We start from the raw sequence: 19,655 nt of genomic DNA, 5'->3' as shown, positions 1-19,655 counted from the left end.
TTTCACAGTCAGGAGTTGGATGTGTTGCCAAGAAATCTGTAATTGCCTGGCCTTTTACTGTTTTAGACGGCGTATAAGTTATCGTGAATTTCGAGAGAAGCAACACCCACTTGCCTAACATTCTCGAAAGCTTCGGCCACATCTTGAGATACTTTATCGGATTAGCTCACGAGATTAGTGTTATATCATGTGATAAACTATAATGTTGCAACTTCTACACAGCGAAGATCATGGCAACACATGTCTTTTCGATAGGAGAATAATTGTGCTATGCCCTCACCAATGTTCTGCTTAGATAGTATATAACACTGTCTTTCCCCTGTTCATTCCATTGTGCTAACAAAGCACTGATGGAACTTTAGCATGCTGCAATATATAAAATAAGGGGCTTGCCTCTTATAGGTGCTGTCAACACTAGAGGTTGCTTCAGTAAATCCTTGATGGACTCAAATGTGTTTTGGCCCTCTTTATCCCACTCAAACTCTACCCATTTCTTCATAAGGCGAGTGGATAGTTGATATCTTCATGCCAAATTTGATATAAAACCACGAATGTAAGCGAGCTTCCCTTGTAGGCATTTCCCATATGGCTTTGATTTTTCCTGGGTCTAGTTCATTTCCTCGTTGCTTGACAACAAACTCTGAGGAATTTTCCTGTTGACACTCAAAATGTACATTTCAACGGATTCATCTTTAGCTACTTCTTTCTGAGTCTGAGGAAGACTGATAGTAGATGTTCTCGATGTTCCGTATGATTATCTAATCGTACCACCAAATCATCAACGTAACACTCCACATGTCATGAAAGATATTTTGCATTGTCTTTTGATATGTTGCCCCGACGTTCTTGAGTCAAAACGACATGACTTTATAACAATATATTCCCAGAGTTGCTCGAAAAGTTGTGGCTTTTTCATCTTCTGGTGTCATTCGTATCTAGTTGTATCCTGAATATCTGTCCATGAAAGACATGACTGTATATTTTGTTGTATTGTCGATGGGCAATTCTGTGATGGACAGTGGGAAGTCATCCTTTGGGCATGCCTCATTAAGGTCCTTGATGTCAACACTAACTCTTATCCGCCCATTCGTTTTCTTAACAAGTACAATATTGGAGGTCCACTTGGGATACTTCACTTCTCTAATGAAGCCTACTTTGATTAGCTTATTTACTTCTTCCTCGATTCACAAAACTAAATCCGGATGGATGCGCTGTTGCGTTTGCTTAACTGGCCTCTTGTCTTTGGAGATGTTAAGTCGATGCATCACCATTGTTGGTTCCAAATTGAGCATCTCTCCATTTGTCCAGGCACACACATCTTTGTTTTCTTTCAACATTTCAATGTATCGGTTTACTTCCTCTTTCGACAAACAGCTACTTATGTATGTGTTCCTTGTTCCTTTACTACCAACATTGTTTCTACCCTTCTTTGACGATGATCATCAGGGACCGTGGATATGGTAACACATTATGCAACAATCTCTTCCAGGTAATCTTCTACAGATCTCTTATTTTTTAGACTCCATGAATTACTGATGACTTTTCGAAAGACATTTCTGGTCTACTTTCTGTCACAAATGTCCTTGTCTTCAAAGAATTCTTTTTGAAGCAATTCTCCTAATGTAACCTTTCCCGATATCTTCTGCTATGTACGAACTTCTGGATCGCCTGTTTCTTTTTTCTTTCCATTGCTTGATTTTTGTATTCTGATCATTCCATAGCTGTCTTCGAATCATTGACCTGTCAATTCTTCGTACATTTAACCATTGTTGTTGTCCCAACAATTCTTTTTCCTTTCTTTTCGCGAGTCATTGACAGTTCTTGCTTGTGATCATCACCTAAGGCTCATTCGACTTCTTGCCTCCGCTCTCAACCTCCGAATTGAGAACCTCTGGAGGGAGCATGAAAGGCGGTTCCTACATCGGGCTGAAAGGTATCTTTACCATATAACACGTGCTCTTTATGACTCTCTATAAACACTACGTTCATTATGACTTTCTTTCCCTTTTCATCATCTTTTCCCACTACAATTTCACCTTTATCAATAGAGCTGGGCACAGGACGACTCGACTCGTCCGACTAGGTTAGACCCAACTCGACTCAAATCGAATGGCTGCAGTCGGTCCGAACCGAGTGGCCTTAGCCCGATCCAACAGAAAACTGAGTTGAGTTCGAGTTGCACATCAACTTAACTCGACTTGACCCGATCCGAAACCCGAATCGCCTTGCGTTGTTGTGTAGGGTATATAAAAAAATAATAATATTCTTCTCTCTATCCTACCCCTACTTGCCGCATGCCGGCACCCGACCGGACCTACCCGATCTGAAAACCCATCCGACAGCCCTCCTCCTCCTCCTCCTCCTCCTCCTCCTCCTCCTCTCTCTCTCTCTCTCTCTCTCTCTCTCTCTCTCTCCTCTCCACTCCCTCATATTTCAAGCTCGAGCCCCGGCAGGCGACAACCGCTCGATCAACAGTCCCACCCACCCGACCACTCGATCAACATGTAATTTTTAAGTATTTTTTTAATTATTAAGTTTTAATTTGGTCGGGCTGGCTCGGGTATGTCTGGGTTGGCTCTGGTCCGGCCTGGGCTCGCTGCGGTGCGTCTAGGCTGGCTCGGGTGTGGCCTGGGCTTGTTATAATGCGTTCGGGCTAGCTTGGGTGCGGCCTAGGCTCGCTATAGTGCATCCGAGGTGGCTCAGGTGTGTCTGGGCTCGTTGTGGTGCGTCCGGGCTAGCTCAAGTGTGTCTGGGCTTGCTGTGGTGCGTCCTGGCTGGCTTGGGTATGACCGGGATGCCGGTGGTGCGTCTGGGTTGGTTCGGGTGCGGACGAGCTAAAACCGAATCCTAATCGCTAATCCCTAATCCCTAAACCTAAACCTAAACCCTAAACACTAAAACCTAACCCTGACCCTAATCCCTAAACCCTAAAACCTAATCCCTAAAATCTAATCCCTAATCCTAAACTTCAAATCTAACCCTAATCCCTAATCCCTAAACCCTAAAACCTAAACCCTAAATCTAATCCCTAAACCCTAAACCTTAAACCCTAAATCCAAACCCTAAACCCTAAGACCTAAATGGCTAAACCCTAAACCCTAAAGACCTAGACCCTAAATCCAAACCCTAAACCCTAATCTGGCTAAACCCTAAATCCTAAATTGCTAATGTGTTTTATTTATTTGAATTAAACAATTATTGGTTTATTTTTGTGAATTATGGATTACATTGCTTAGCTTATTATTGTGCATTAGATAGTTATCTTAATATGTATGGATTACATTGCTTATTGATTAGATTATTATTGTGCATTAAATAGTTAGCTTAATATGTATGGATTATATTGCTTTTTTGCTTAGCTTATTATTGTGCATTAGATGGTTAGCTTAATATGTATGGATTACATTGCTTTTTGCTTAACTTATTTTGCTTTTTTCCTTAGCTTATTATTGTGAGTTAGATAATTAGTTACTCATTTGAGGATTTTTATGTGGCCAAACATAGATTGTGTTTTTGGTGGCATAGAAATTGCTCAAATTGTCTCATTTTAGATAGTTCAAGGTTAGATAGATAGTATGCGTTCATATAACCTATTTAAATGTCCATGCCTGATCTGCGCTCCATCACCCTATTTCTCTTTGGATATGTTTCTACCTTTTCATTTCTCATGTCAAAGATCTTCACATTGCTTAGATATTTGGCATCAGAATGAAATGGAAGATCAACTTATCTGTAGAGACATGGGGATATACTGCCTGATTTTTGGCATAGGCATTTAAATGGGAATATGAAAGTATTACAATCTATCCAACCTTGAATGTGTGGCTAATTTGGGGTTTAATAGAAACTTTTAAGGCATTAGAGTGCTAATGCTAATCTGATTTAGTATCTTTCAATTAATAGATGCCTAGTGTGAAAATTTACAATACCCCCGGTGGTTTGTCAACCGATGATCTCGGATGATGAAGGATTAGGTCTAGAAGATAAAGAGGTGCCCATTAATATTAGTATCTCACAGTCACATATTTTAGGAAAAGCAAAAGTAAAAAAGAAAAAAAGATCGGTAGTGTGGGAAGATTTTACGGAAGTAACCCAGAAAAATGGCATGGTGAAGATATAATGCAAGTACTGCAAGGCTCAATATTCTAAACAAGTAGATGGGTTGACCACAACTCTGAAAAAGCACATTTTGAAGTGTCATAAAAAAGTGAGAAGCCAGACCTCAGGGCAACAGACACTTTCATTTACCCAATCTTTAGTGGGTCTGTCGCAAGGTACATTGTCCTCTGTAAGTATAACAGAGATCATGTGAATGAGCTGATGGTCAGATTTATTATTGTCAATGAAAGTCCATTTCAGATGTTAGAGAGTCCTTTTGTCGAATTAGCCAGAGACCTTAACCTCAGATAGGAGAATGTCTCCTGTACAACAATAAAGAGTGTGCATGAAGTTGTATGCAAGCGAGAAGGTCAAGTTAAAAGGACAGTTGGAATCGGTTTCCTGAATCAGTCTAACATCAGATTTGTGAATGACATCCAATCAACGAAAGGGGTATATGTCACTAACTGTCCACTACGTTGATGCCGAATGGAGGCTTTACAAAAGAGCTATAAACTTTCTTTATCTTGCGCCTCTTCACACTGGATTGATGATTTTAGACTGAATCTATAGACGCCTTGTGGAGTGGGGCATTGAGAAGAAAATCTCCTCAATAACTTTGGACAATGCCTCCGTAAATGATAATGTGATAATGAATTTGCGGAACGAGTTTAGTGCCATTGGTGACTTGTCTTTTGGTGGAAAAATATTTCATGTTACAACCTACATCATAAACTTGATTATAGAAGATGACCTTAAAATAATTGAGCTAACGATCAAGAACATAAGAGAGAGTGTGAAGTACATACGGGGGTCACCTTCATGATTAAATACATGGAATGAGATCGTGAAATAGTTGAATTTATCATCTTAGAGAACAATGAAGGTAGATGTCATGATAGTTTGAATTCAACTTACGAAATGTTGGATTTAGTGATAGCTTTCAGAGATGCATTATCTCACTATGTGGAGCATGATAGTATATCAGTGGTTGCCTTATGATGATGATTGGACAAGAGCTGAAGCAGTTTGTAAGTTCCTTTTAGTTTTTTATGACACAATGAAGAAATTTTCAGGAAGCAAGTATCTAACAACAAATATATTTCTGTCAGAACTTTGGAGAGTAAAGGATGTTTCGTACAAAAGTTGTAGTGGACCAGACTTTTTACAATCAATGACTATGGGTATGCAGTTTAAGTTTGATAAATATTTATCTGAGTGCAGTCTGGTAATGGCTGTTGTAGTCGTTCTTCATCCTTAATACAAGATGTTCATGGTTATATTCATCTTTAGTAAGTTATATGGTGAGAAGAGTGCCACTGAGGTCGATAAGATTCGTGATGCAGTTGATGATTTATAAAATTTCTATGTACAAACTTTGGGCACCGCAAAAGACAATATTGTAGCCGCAGGTCAGACTCTTGAAGTGGGTTCTAGTTCTAGTGTTGATGAACAACGAAATACGTTCCAATGATTTCATGTCTTTCATGGCACAAGTTGAGACTTAAACGCAGACAACCCAAACAGAACTTGACCACTATCTTAAGTAGACACTTATAAAGTACAAAAGCGAAGAATTTGATGTTTTACACTGATGGAAGACGAAAGCTTGTGATTCACAGTACCCTGTGCTCTCGTTAATGGCACGGGACATATTATCAATTCTAATTTCAATCGTGGCGTCAAAATATGCTTTTAGTATGGGGAGTAGGGTCGTGAACAAGTATCGAAGCTCACTTTCACCGGAATCAGTTGAAGTGCTCGTTTGTACATAGGATTTGCTGCGTCCAACTGGGGGAAAGGGAACTCTATTGATGAGGAGTTCGAAGAAGAGGAGAGTGACAAGCATGATGAGACAGTACTTGAAACAATTGCATGAAGCAGGATAAGACACTACCTTCTATATCTCTTGCATTTGCTTACAACAGGATTTTGACAATTATTTTTTATGGACTTAAAATTGTAATATTTGATGGGTGGATGGATATTTTCCTCTTTTCATTTATACTTTTAAATTAGTAAATGTTGCTTAAATCTCATATGGTTGGTTGATTGCGTTTATTTATCTTTATTCCTTAATTATTTATGTTACCTTAACCTAACCAAATAATTTTTCTTTCAAAATACACACCTATAGATATGTCATCAGAAGATGATCCATCAACATATATTTGGGATTATGGAGCCCAAGTATACTCCCAGGACGAAAAGATAAAGTTGCAGTGGAAGTTGTGTGGAAAACATTTTGTAAACAAAACAAATATGTTAAAATTACATTTGGCTTGTTGGGGAGGAGACGCTGCCCCATGTAGCAAAGCTCCTCAAGAAGTTCATGATTTATTTCGAGCCATTCTCGACTCAAATACAAAGACTTTCTCCACCTCTTCCCCTACAACCAATTCAACCAGCCACAGAAGATATAAAAGTAGGCCTATTATAATTGAAGAAAGGTTAAGTAGAAGAACTGCCTCCACAGTTAGTAGAGAAGAAGAAGACCAACTATTAAGGGAACAAGAAGAACAAGATTATAAAGAAGCAGTAAAACAAAGCTTGAAAATGGCATCCAGGACCAGACAACAACATCAACCCCTTTCAAGACAACATGATGCCGAAGCAGGCATGAGAACATGAAATAAGCCAAACGATAAATCATCAAAGTTTCTTAGAAGTCTTGCAGCATTTTATAAGTGGTTGGAAATCCTGTACAAATCGGATCATAAAAAGAGGCTGAAAAAACTTGTTGAATCTATGAATGAGGACGATGGAAAGATGTCTTCACCGTCCGATTCAGCAGAGGTAAACGACCATCTTTTAGACACCTCAAGCTCGAAGTCAGCATAGAGTTCCCCCGCAGTTCAAGCCATAAAAAGAGAACCAAAGGATGATTTTGATGACGAAGGTAGAGGAGGGGGTTACTATTATGGACAAGGTTACTCAGGTTACACGCCACAAAGGCATTCATCATACAGAAGATATTGAATGAACGGAAGGTTTATTGGTTTGTATGTGGACGTGGTTTATTTACTTTTGATTTTTGACAATGTTTATTTACTTTGTTTGTTTTATCGACATGGTTTGTTTACTTTTGATTTCAAAATAGTATCGAGTAGGGTCAACCCTAACTCGGTCCAACTCGACTCAATGCCCAACTCTAGTGGATCTGTCATGTTTCAATGATCAAAGATTCAAAATCATATGTATGAAACAAATCTACATTTTTCGACCACTTCTCATTTCCTCTCCCATTTAGTATTATGAGATTAGTCATGTAAAAATTAAAATGAGCATAGTCGCATTTTTTGCATGTCGCAACTTGCAATGCAAAGAAGACCCCTTTGAGTGCTTTTAAGCAACGTTTGTATTTTGAACGTAGTCTGGATATCCCAAGGCTAGATTTTTAAGCTTGGGTTCAGCCCTTAAGTCAAGTGTTTGAGCCTAAGCCATCTCTGGGATTAAATCGACCACTTGTTTGCTACAGGAGGTGCGGCTACCCATCTTTGGGATTTCTTCAGCCAGGCCTGCAATATGCGGGGTCCGTTTTCCACCTCAGCTTCCATCAAGGCCAGCCAATGGTGGTCATTCTCCTCTTCTATGCATTCTACTCTCAAAGGTCTCATCCCCATCATTATTTTCTGGGAACTGTGGAAGGCTAGAAACAAAGCCCGCTTTGAAAATCTTGAGAGTCGCGCTCCAGATATTATATCCGGCACTCGCTTCTGGATTAAATGGGCCAGCTCCATCCTACCCACTCCCAAGCCCTCTAAGAGGTCCACGATCCAAATGCTTAGCGTGCTGGGCATTCCTATACCTGCCCCCATCCATCCAAGAGTAGAAGCGGTCAAATGGACTAGACCTCAAAGTGGTTGGATCAAGTTCAATGTTGACGGATCGGCGAGAGGGAACCCGGATCGGCGAGAGGGAACCCGGGTCTTTCCAGAGGCGGAGGCATCGGGAGAGATTGCAGAGGTGTGTTCTTATTCGGTTTCTCTTTTGGGTACAATTTCGACTCCAACACTCAGGCTGAAATCAAGGCCATCCTAGACGGTATCTTTTGTGCGCCCAACTTGGGTACTCTAAGATAGAGGTGGCTAGTGATTCAAATTCTATGGTGAGGGCCCTCTCTAACAAAGCAGCGTCTCCCTGGTCGATATGGTACTAGAAGACAAGAATCGAAGCCTGTATGCGTAACTTGGAAGTGATCCTGTCCTATACCCCTAGAGAAGCCAATGCGGTTGCTGATGGGCTGGCCAAACTGGGTAGTGAAAGCCAAGCCCAGTCTTCAGATCTCGGGAGGACCTCCCCTCTTCCATCTGTGGTCTTCTCTTTCTTGATAGAGTGGGCCTAGGCAACTTGCATGTTGCCTGACCCTTGGTCCAGTCTCTCCTTTTTTTTCCTTTATTTTTTCTGTTTCTGTATCTTGCTCACTCGTATGGGGGGCTATCCTCTTTTTGCGGTAGGCCCTTCCCGAAGATAGTCCTTGTGTAGCCTTTGTGCTTGTTCATTGATATATACAAACAATTTGTTTAAAAAAGAAAGAAAAAAAAAAGGTGTTTGAGCCTAAGCCATTGTGGCCTTGCCATAGTAACCCACCCGGGCGACCCGATCCAACTCAGTGCCAACTCGATCCCCAAGGCTAGGTTTTTAAGCTTGGGCTCAGCCCTCGGGTCAAGTGTTTGAGCCCAAGTCCTTGTAGCCTTGCCCCAGTAACCCAGCCTAGCAACTCAATCCGACTCGATGCCAACTCGATCTGACTCGGTATTTCTGACCGAGTCCGACTTAGTTCGGATTAGTCTAGCCCAGACCCGTACTCGGATTGAGTCATGCATGCTAGACTCGGTACCGAGTCGGGTCAAGTTCAGGTCAGGCCTTTTTCAAAACTGGATCGAGTTGGGTCAGCCCTAACTCGGTTCGACTCAACTCGATGCCCAACTTTATTTATCAATCATTTTCGGAAGTATACTTTTGATGGTATAGTATTTTTCGGTCTGATACGCTATCATATGACGATAATGGCAATAATATTTTTTCTTTCCTTTTCCCCACTTCTTCGGGGCGTTTCGGCTGAAGTAACATGATTGTTCCCGCGACCAATAGTTGGTTCATCATAGGCAGTGTGTCTTCTTTCGCAAACACATACCTTTCATGATCCTTATATAGCCTGGGTCTTTTATATGTCTCCCTGCTTGTGTAATTGTTCCTACTTTCTCTTTTGTTGTCTTTATATCCACTTCGAGGGTCTCCCCTCGTCTTTCCTTTGTTAGCGATGCATGCTGATGTCCTACTGGAACTTCAGTGTGGCGGCTCTGTCCGGGAAGCCTACACTTTCCTGGCCATGATTTCAAGAGCGTCAACCTTTGTAGCAAGATCACAAAAAGTTCTTATATCAACTCCTGTTAAGCCAAATGCTACTTCCGGCTCCATACCGCCCAAGCATTGTTTAACTAATTCTCCCTCTCATGACAGTTGTCGACAGACGCTCCCAAAGTTTTCCATTGGTCAATGAAATTTTCAACTGCTTCACTCTCTCTTTGACGAACGGAAGCCAATTCAATCAAGCTAATTTCTTTATCAGAAGAGAAGAAGTTTGCCATAAGACATCTTGCATTTGATCCCAAGTACAAATAGATCCAGGAACTAAGGCCAAATACTATTTAAAGGTTTTTCCCATCAAAAACAACCCAAATAGTCGTAAGCATTATTGAGGAACTGTGGAAAAATTCCCCATGGTTGTTACAAAGTGCATTAGATGCTCCTCTGGCGAGCCATCTCCATCAAACTTTTGGAAGTTTGGGTATTTGAAACTAGTGGGAAATGGCATCTCCTCTATTTCGCGAGGATATGGGGTTTGATATCGAAACCTTCCCTTTTGATCCCGTTCCCTTTCAATGCGAAAGACTTCAGCGACCACTTGTCAGATTTTCTCGTGTGTTACAGTTTGAGCAGCAACAAGCGCGAACCTGTGAGATCCGACTTTTTGCGGCTATTACCCTTCTATTTGTTGTCTATTATTGTTCATTGTAGCCATCATTGGAGGAACAGAGGCCTAAGTCACATTGCGGGTTAATGCTGCTAACGCATCTCGAAGGTTCCTACATTCTTCCACTAGAAGGGCCTACGTGTGTGCCATCTTAGCTAAATGCTCATCTGTTGAAAGCGGATTAGTCTGACTAGTGTTTGCCATGAGGATTGTCGCTTCCTTGATCCTTGGTTGGCCTGATATTGAAGGACAGGTTAAATACACTGTCATTGGTGATGTTAAGGAAAATGAACCATTGCTTGACCCGGAACTAGCGTATTGTTGTCTCGGGGAACTAACGGATTCAGACTGTGATGTTTTTGCTACGGAAGCTCGCACTGAATTCATTATTAGTGGTACTACAGGTGAAAGCTTGTTCGACATGATCACCTTCCCTTTCCCCTTCGGGGCTTTTGATGAAGCTAGCGGGAACATGTTTCCTGTTGTAATCGGAAGTGCAGGAAAATCCTGTGGATGGAAAAGAGGTTTGGTCCTTTTTGGGAAGAGTGAAGGTGGAGTCACGTCAGGATTGCGCTTAGTGGCATTCCGCTTGATTGGTCCTTTTGTCACTCTCAATAGAATTGTGCTTTTTGCAGGGGGGGATTGGATCTTCCTCCTAGTTGTCACCACCGTCCAATCCTCATTGGTGAAGCATAAATCACCGTGGCTACTTCTCGTAGTTGTTCACGCCAAACAAGAGTTGGAACGGCTTTTCTCAATACCCTTTTCGATGATGCTTCAAATTCATTTATGTAGGCCACAACGAACCCATTAGGTGTGAAGTAAACAAACACATTAGCTGGAGGGAAAGCCATGAAGATTGCAAGGGAGTACAATGCCTATATCAAACATGCCACCATTAGTTATTCCAGTCAGTACTAGTTATATCTTGTTTTAGAGATTAAGAGAGGAATGATCTTGTCGAGAGTCGCCATTTTGGTGCCTTCGCAACACTTCTTTGACGACGAACATCTTCCAATTATTTCAATGCTATTATTAAGTACAAATGTTCCAAGTCCCCAACCAGAGATTTCGGGTTCAATCCCCAATGGAGCCACCATTTTGTAATGTCAAAATTTTATTTTGGGGACAGGAATACATGTACTTTAATAAATACTAAAGAAAATTTGAATGAAAGAATGTTCGTCATAAAATTTTTTATTCATATGAATTCAATCACGTTCCTTTTGACAAATCCCTTGATTCTAAAACATGATATATTTAGGTATACAACATTTACATAAAGATTATAAATATCATAAAAAAAAATAATTTCGCGGCATCTCGACTCCTATTGGATATCCATCGAAACGAAGGGAATTTTGTGCTGGTTTAGAAACATGTCATCATTCTTGACTCGAAGACTTGAAGCCCCCATTGCGCAGTCGCACAATAACTCTCTTTGCACTCGTGAGAGAGTTATTGTGCAACCATACACAACCCTAGTTGCGTGGTCACACAACACCCATTAGTTGTGCAATCGCACAACACCTGTTGTACATGTCTGCTACTTGACGGAACTTTAGCCTTCTCTTTCTTCAATTCCGACTTAAGATGCAACTAACTAAGGCTAGCACATGACTCTCAGGAAGGACTTGTTGTGCGGATCTTCTTGGTACCTTTAGTTGTGCGAACCAAATCTCCATGGACACTCCGAAATTTTTTTCTTCAAATGAGATGGCCGATTGGGTATTTATAGCCATTTACATGTGTGAAACCTTTCTTCGCATAACTCCAAACGATAGCGCATTCACATAACACTTGCTGGTATAATCCTTGTTGCGCGGGCATGCAACAACTGTGTTGCTCGGGGCTCACAAAGTACCGTCGCGGGGGCTCACAATGTACTCCTAAGTGTTGTGCCGCCACACAACACCCCTCTATTGTGCGATCGCGCAACTAGTCAATGACAAATTTTTATGCCTTAACAACTGGATAGATTGGATAAATTGCGGTGGGGACTTTCTATGGCAAGGAGCCGAAGAAAAGCACAAATTCCATCTTCTCAAGTGGGAGGAAGTTTGCGAGCCGCTATTGGAGGGAGGTGTGGATATTAGAGACATGGATGCCATGAACAAGGCATTGCTCGGCAAATGGGATTGGAGGTTCGTATCCGAAGAGGGATGCTTATGGATGGAAGTTAGAGCATCTAAGTATGGTCTGGAAGAGGCCGGTTGGGAAGCTAGAAGATCTTCTGATGGGGACATCACGCGCACACGCGCACTCACGCCGCCCCCCCTACTCACGTACGTACGTTGGAGGACCCCACCATCGATCTGGCTCGATGACGACGTCCAGAGAGGGCCTCCTAGCTATAAGACAAGTTTTGGTTCAGAAAAGTGGCCCGATAGTCAAGAAAAGCCCACCATGGGATCTCATGATCGTGGCCCACTCATCGGATTGGTTTTATATTTTAGGTTTTGCTTATTGTTATTATTTAGAACATCGTGAACGCTTTAGATTTCCTTATTTGGTTTTTATTTTAGTTTACTTCATCGCCAAGTAATAGGTGTCGCACATGGTGCGAGTTTTGGGTATAGGGTTCTCCCTATAAATAGGCACCCCTTGTAGTTCTTTTCATTGATTGAAGTTAATAAAAAAATTCCTGCTTTATTTTTCTGCTCTCTTCGTGAGTTGTGGAAGAATTCAAAAGTGGGTGCGAAGCCCTCCCTTTTCGAAGGGCTAACTACCGTGGTGCGAAGCCACATCGATCCCAATTCACCCCCATCTTCCATCATCTTTTTTTTCCATCTTCCCCCACCATCCGTACTTTGAATTTGTCCTTTTGTTGCATCAGATTTCTTCATTGAAGCAGGTTTCCAGATTGGCGAGCTGAAACTTCGGCGGAGCACCACGCACAAACCGTACATCGGATCGAGCTGAAATTTGGAGGTTTTGGAGTCCATCCCTGGCTGACCAGGGCTAAGGTGGCCTTTTTCTGAATAGTGGGCCCCACACACGTGCGGCCGGGATCACACGCACGTCCGTTTGGGCCATTGTTGTTGTCCACACGCGGGATCATCTTTTGGCTCAGGTTTTTATCCTCTTTTATCCTCTCATAGCCGTTTTTCATGAATCCTAACCCTATATTACATGATCCCTAATTGATTTGCCCATTTTTATCACCTTAGGGTTCCTTGAATTGAAATTAGGGAATCCCTTGGATTAGGGACTGATTTTTATGCACGAGTAGTTGATTTTATTTCCCTTTGACATTGTTTGGTTTATAATTTTATTGGTCCAGTCCTAGCCTGTGTCGGCTTGGACCTGCATAGATTCCCCTTTAATTGAATGTTTGGATTTTCATGTGGGATGTGGAATTTGTGTGATTGTTTCTGAATTGGTGTGATCTAAGCCTGCAATCTTGCATATCATATTTAATTTTCCATGTCCTGCATCAAATTTGGTATCAGAGCCTAGGGTTCTTGTAGGGGAATTCACAACATATTTAGGGTTTAGTTTGAGTCCTTCATGCATTCAGTCCATCATATATAGTTGAATTTTAGTAACAGTGTGTAGTCTCCTTCATATAGAGTCTCGTAAGGTCATTTAGTTTTTAGACACATATAGTTGTCATAGAAGGTCTTTAGGTTGAGCAAGTCACTATATGCCCACACGTACGGGTCGCAGTTTCGGTTTGCACCCTACACTAAACATGGAACAATTGCAAGAGTCACTAAACAAGATATCTCAGACGTTGGAGTCTATGATTAAGCGCTTGGAAATGGACCAATGCTGTGAACAGCTTGATGTACGCATTACCCGACTAAAAACCATCGCTAGGACAAACCCCACCATTGGGGTAGATGTCCAATCTCAAGCAGGTGGCCTGGAGGATACACCAATGAATGGAGTTGGTCAAGGAATCAGTTATGGGTGTGCACCCAGACACCCACCCCATGAGAGACATAAAGACCACTATTTTGAGGGGTACAACATGTGTGGCCTTGTGGCTAGAGAGAGTGCACCAGCGGTTAGTGTAGAGTTACCCACTGAGGCCATTCCGGTAATGGATGAGTTACGTGATATCTTTCCTGATGATCTACCGGATGAGTCCCCTAGGAAGGATATAGAGCACACCAGAATATGGGACATCGTAATACCTACAACCGAGTTCACGTTGAATAAGTTTGTCGATAGGTCCACAGGTCTAAGTCCTTGTGAAGTCGTTACTGATTATAAACCTAGGAAACTTATTAATCTTGTCCCTATGTCACTGTCCCATAGGCCGTCAGAGTCTGCAGAGTCTTTTGCGCATCACATTCATTCATGGCATCAAGAAATCAGGCAGAAGATCATGACTAATAATGAACATTACACATTTTATACAGACCAGTATAAATGTTTCAAAGGATTCAATATTGGGGACTCTATGATGGTCTGCATCAAGCCCGAGCGGTATCCTTCGAGGGCCGTTCGTAAGTTACACGCGTGTAACGCTGGACCCGTCAAAATTATAAAACGAAACGGTCTCAATGTGTATGAGATAGATTTTCCACCTTCCATGGGAATTAGTTTCACATCTGATGTGGAGGATTTAGTTACTTTTCAGAGGACCACTGATACTTTGTCCGGCCCTTCGCCCACCCATCCTGATTCCTCATATTTATCCCTTGAACCATGACCCCTTTCCAACCCATTTTCCCAACCTCTACCTCCCATATCTACTTTTCCTAACCTTTCTTCCCAGCCTCTACCTCCCATACCTACCATTCTCGACCCATTTTCCCAGCTTCTACGTCCCATACCTACCCGTCCCAACCCATTTTTCCAGCCTCTACCTCCCATATCTACCCTTCCCAACCCATTTTTTCAGCCTCTACGTCCCATACCTACCCGTCCCAACCCATGTTCCCAGCCTCTACCTCCCATACCTACCCATCCCGACCCATCTTCTCAGCCTCTACCTCCCATACCTATCCTTCCCGACTCATTTTCCCAGCCTCTATCTCCCATACCTAACCTTCACACACCCAAAAAGGAAATAGAGGATATCCAGGACCATCAGATAGTTTCAACGTCGGACGGCGGGTTTCAGAAGTACGTGGTTAAATGGAAGTCACGCCCAGCTTCAGGCAGCATGTGGCTCACTGAGGAGGAGCTTCAGAGACTTGATCCTGACATCCTGAAGCGGTTCAGGAGTTTTATTTCTCCAGTGGCGAAATCTTTGCAGCCGGGGAGAATTGATGGGGACATCACGCGCACACGCGCACTCACGCCGCCCCCCCCTATGCACGTACGTACGTAGGAGGACCCCACCATCGATCTGGCTCGATGACGACGTCCAGAGAGGGCCTCCTAGCTAGAAGACAAGTTTTGGTTCAGAAAAGTGGCCCGATAGTCAAGAAAAGCCCACCATGGGATCTCATGATCGTGGCCCACTCATCGGATTGGTTTTATATTTTAGGTTTTGCTTATTGTTATTATTTAGAACATCGTGAACGCTTTAGATTTCCTTATTTGGTTTTTATTTTAGTTTACTTCATCGCCAAGTAATAGGTGTCGCACATGGTGCGAGTTTTGGGTATAGGGTTCTCCCTATAAATAGGCACCCCTTGTAGTTCTTTTCATTCATTGAAGTTAATAAAAAAATTCCTGCTTTATTTTTCTGCTCTCTTCGTGAGTTGTGGAAGAATTCAAAAGTGGGTGCGAAGCCCTCCCTTTTCGAAGGGCTAACTACCGTGGTGCGAAGCCACATCGATCCCAATTCACCCCCATCTTCCATCATCTTTTTTTTCCATCTTCCCCCACCATCCGTACTTTGAATTTGTCCTTTTGTTGCATCAGATTTCTTCATTGAAGCAGGTTTCCAGATTTCGGCCCGCAGGCGAGCTGAAACTTCGGCGGAGCACCACGCACAAACCGTACATCGGATCGAGCTGAAATTTGGAGGTTTTGGAGTCCATCCCTGGCTGACCAGGGCTAAGGTGGCCTTTTTCTGAATAGTGGGCCCCACACACGTGCGGCCGGGATCACACGCACGTCCGTTTGGGCCATTGTTGTTGTCCACACGCGGGATCATCTTTTGGCTCAGGTTTTTATCCTCTTTTATCCTCTCATAGTCATTTTTTCATGAATCCTAACCCTATATTACATGATCCCTAATTGATTTGCCCATTTTTATCACCTTAGGGTTCCTTGAATTGAAATTAGGGAATCCCTTGGATTAGGGACTGATTTTTATGCACGAGTAGTTGATTTTATTTCCCTTTGACATTGTTTGGTTTATAATTTTATTGGTCCAGTCCTAACCTGTGTCGGCTTGAACCTGCATAGATTCCCCTTTAATTGAATGTTTGGATTTTCATGTGGGATGTGGAATTTGTGTGATTGTTTCTGAATTGGTGTGATCTAAGCCTGCAATCTTGCATATCATATTTAATTTTCCATGTCCTGCATCATCTTCATTGCATCGAGCATCCAGAATTTGGAAAGCTGTTACATTAGTGGTCCTATTGGCTAAAACTAATTTATCATTCGCCCTATGGTGTGGGTGTCGGATTCAGTTTTGGGTTGATCATTGGTGTGGTAATGGTCTCTTAGTGCTGGATTTTCCAGTTTTAGCCAGCTTGTCTACCTCAAGAGACAAATCCGTTGCTAGTTGCTTCTCTACTTCGGAGGGAAGCTGTGTATGGTGTCCTTGGTGTTGAAGATCTCTATATGATGAAGAGGTGGGGGAGTTCACATGGTTATTGGAACACCTTCATGATTTATCCCCTTCTCCGAACTTTCTGGATTGTTTATTTTGGAGTGCTTCCCCACTGGGATCCTTCTCAGTCAAGTCCCTTTATCAGAAGATTCATCCTTTGGCGATTTCGAGAAGAGATGAGTTCTTCCTATGCATTTTGGTTTTATGGGGCTCCCCCCAAGGTCACTTTGCGTGGTTAGTGGATCAGAAGTGCATCCTCACAATCGGCAACCTTCAGAAGGGGGCTATGATTCTCCCCAAACATGTGCCTCATGTGCATGGCAGGTGTTGAGTCAGAATTGGCAACTAATTGCTGCAATGTTGATATTCTGGTTGCATGTTCTATTTTGGATTGTAATTAGTTCATTATTGTTCTTTTGTGTGGCTTCTTTTCTTTCAAGCTGTGGTGAATAAAATTTAAGAATTATCCTTCAAAAAAAAAAAAAAGTTGATCCAAGAGCAGCAAGAAATTGTACATGTGGAAGAGAATGAATTGAAATCAAATAGTGAAAACCATTGGTTTATATTCAGGTAGATTTTTGTTAAAAATTGTATTGATTTGATTTTCTAACTGGCTGATTGCTGGACTTTACAGTCAACTGTCAAAATTCTTCAAGTGAAATTCGAAATAATTGGAGGTTAGAAACATAGAATCAATCTGAAATTTGGAAAGTAACTTACCTGAAAGTAATTACCATAACTTGAATGGTTTGATTGAGTTGTTATAGAACACTGCATATCAACCCTCACACGCGCAATAGTATATGGAATAACTCCCTTTTACAACCTTTAGCTCTTTCTCGTCTTATAAATAACTCCCTTTTACAACCTTTACCTCTCTCCCAAGTCTTGCAAATCACTACTCTGCACGTGCCATACCACTAGTATATATAATGCACGGGTTGGGTGGGGTTAGCAAGGCATACATTCTTTTCTGGAAAGGTCTATCGTCAGGCCCTTCAAAGAGATGTTTCAAGATGATGATTGAAGCTTTCTTTCTCTGCTCTATCAGATTGGTAGAATGGTCTGCTACATGACTTAACAACTGTGATATGGAACAATGGACACTCAAGATCAATAATTAATTATCCCACTTGTCATTTAAAAGCTTTGACATGTACACTGGACGACTTGTTCAATTTATCTCTCAACTTGGATGCCATGGGGCTGACCTTGGAAAGTTTTCATATAAGGAGGAATTCGAAGATCCTCCAGTAGGAATGCAACATTCTAAAAGTTTTTAAATCACACGTGAGGTGGTCAATCATTGATCCGAAGTGTCATAAACCGTAGCCAGCCTTTCCCCGCTTTTCTTCTCTTTATCAAATGAATTAGCTCATGGGTTATTATGATGCCACCCTCGACGTCTTAAAATTTCCTTTCGATTATCTGATATTAGAATTATTGGAAAACCTTGATGCAAAAATCACACCAATCAGATGATCTAACCATCTTATCAATAGCAAGAAAAACGGATAGTCTAGATAGGGTAGAGATAAAAGGTCAATCTTCATCTTGAAACATCTATCCAACGTGCCTCACTATGGATTACTTACAATTCTAAAGCACTTTGGTTACATAATGCTACCCATCCAACCTATGGGGCAACACACAATCGATCTGTACTATCCTGCGTGCAAACACCCAACAGTCCGTAATAAAGATGCTTATGACTCTAAAAAAGTACTTCGGCTTGAATTCATTCCCTTTGTGCAAGTAAAACCCTTTGCTTCACGATACCTATCGTATCTACTTGACCCTGGGACAAAATGAGATTTGCATAGTAAAGATACTCTCTGTTCCTGATTCAACACATTTGCACTGTAGTGTCCGAGTGGATACTTTTACTTCCTCTCAACCATAATAAGATTATTACTTTATCAAAACATTGAAGAACTTACTTCTCTTGAAACTAATGATGCTAACCATCCGATCAGTGGCTCGTGAAATATGGAGGGTTGTAACAAAACGGTCTGCATTCGAAGGATTAGGATCATCCGATAAGCATGATGCTTGCACCATTGCTTGTCCCTATTGATACGAATGGTCAGTCTGGATTGATGATTGGCTGTCCCAGTTGGCAATTAAAAACTTTGGGACCTTGCTTCACAGGACGATGGTATTTCTCCATATGAATCTGGCAGCAGGTCTATGCAGTGTACACCTTGGCTAAGTTTGCTAATTTGGATTTGTGTAGGATGGGAGGATCAACTACGAGGAGTTTGTGGCCATGATGAGGAAAGGGACTCAAGATACAAACCGGAACAGAAAATAAACATGAGTTGCGCTCTGTGGCATGCTACTGTAAAAATTCCTTACCTTTATTTACTGCATGATGATATCAGATAATAAGCTGAAAGTTTCAGTTTGTATGCTTTGAGGATGTATTGATAGTTGTGTATTTTATAAGACGTTCTTCAACTCATATGGCATGGGCCTCTCTTTATGTATTTATGATGGCCACTCTATGTATTTATGATTTGCTGGTTCTAACAAGCTATTGTATTGTGACATTCCATGTACTAATGATAACCTGGGTATGCTACATGTTGGGGCAATTTGGGAATCTGGTAGGTACCATTAGATATCTGCAAAATACGAAATATAGACTGAATTGGGGGTGTTTTTCAAAGGTAGGGTTGTAACTTACAAATATGATTTTCTTTTTTCCGTTTTCCTTCCAAAATTTGAATATTTTGGAAGTTTCATTTCATAATTTGAATATGCTCTTTATATATATATATATATATATATATATATATATATATATATATATATATATATATATATATATATATATAAAGAAGTATCATATCCAAAGATCAGAGGAGAGGTATTTGGGATTGGCCACGT

The 19,655-nt window shown here is 41.5% G+C and overlaps 1 protein-coding gene across 2 annotated transcripts in view; it reads left to right on the top strand.

Moving 5' to 3' along the window:
* The window catches only part of LOC131243192 (calcium-dependent protein kinase 29-like), a 62,283-nt gene extending 42,923 nt beyond the window's left edge, over positions 1 to 19,360 (top strand). For both annotated transcript variants that reach the window (XM_058242359.1, XM_058242358.1), the window contains one exon: positions 19,000 to 19,360. In XM_058242359.1, coding sequence (XP_058098342.1) covers positions 19,000 to 19,077 — 78 coding nt within the window. In that variant the 3' untranslated portion in view covers positions 19,078 to 19,360. The remainder of the gene's footprint in view (positions 1 to 18,999) is intronic.
* Positions 19,361 to 19,655: the final 295 nt, after the last annotated feature.

Source organism: Magnolia sinica, chromosome 4 (assembly GCF_029962835.1).
Source record: "Magnolia sinica isolate HGM2019 chromosome 4, MsV1, whole genome shotgun sequence".
NCBI classification, from domain to species: Eukaryota; Viridiplantae; Streptophyta; class Magnoliopsida; order Magnoliales; family Magnoliaceae; genus Magnolia; species Magnolia sinica.
This window is presented reverse-complemented; position numbering and strand designations above follow the sequence as displayed.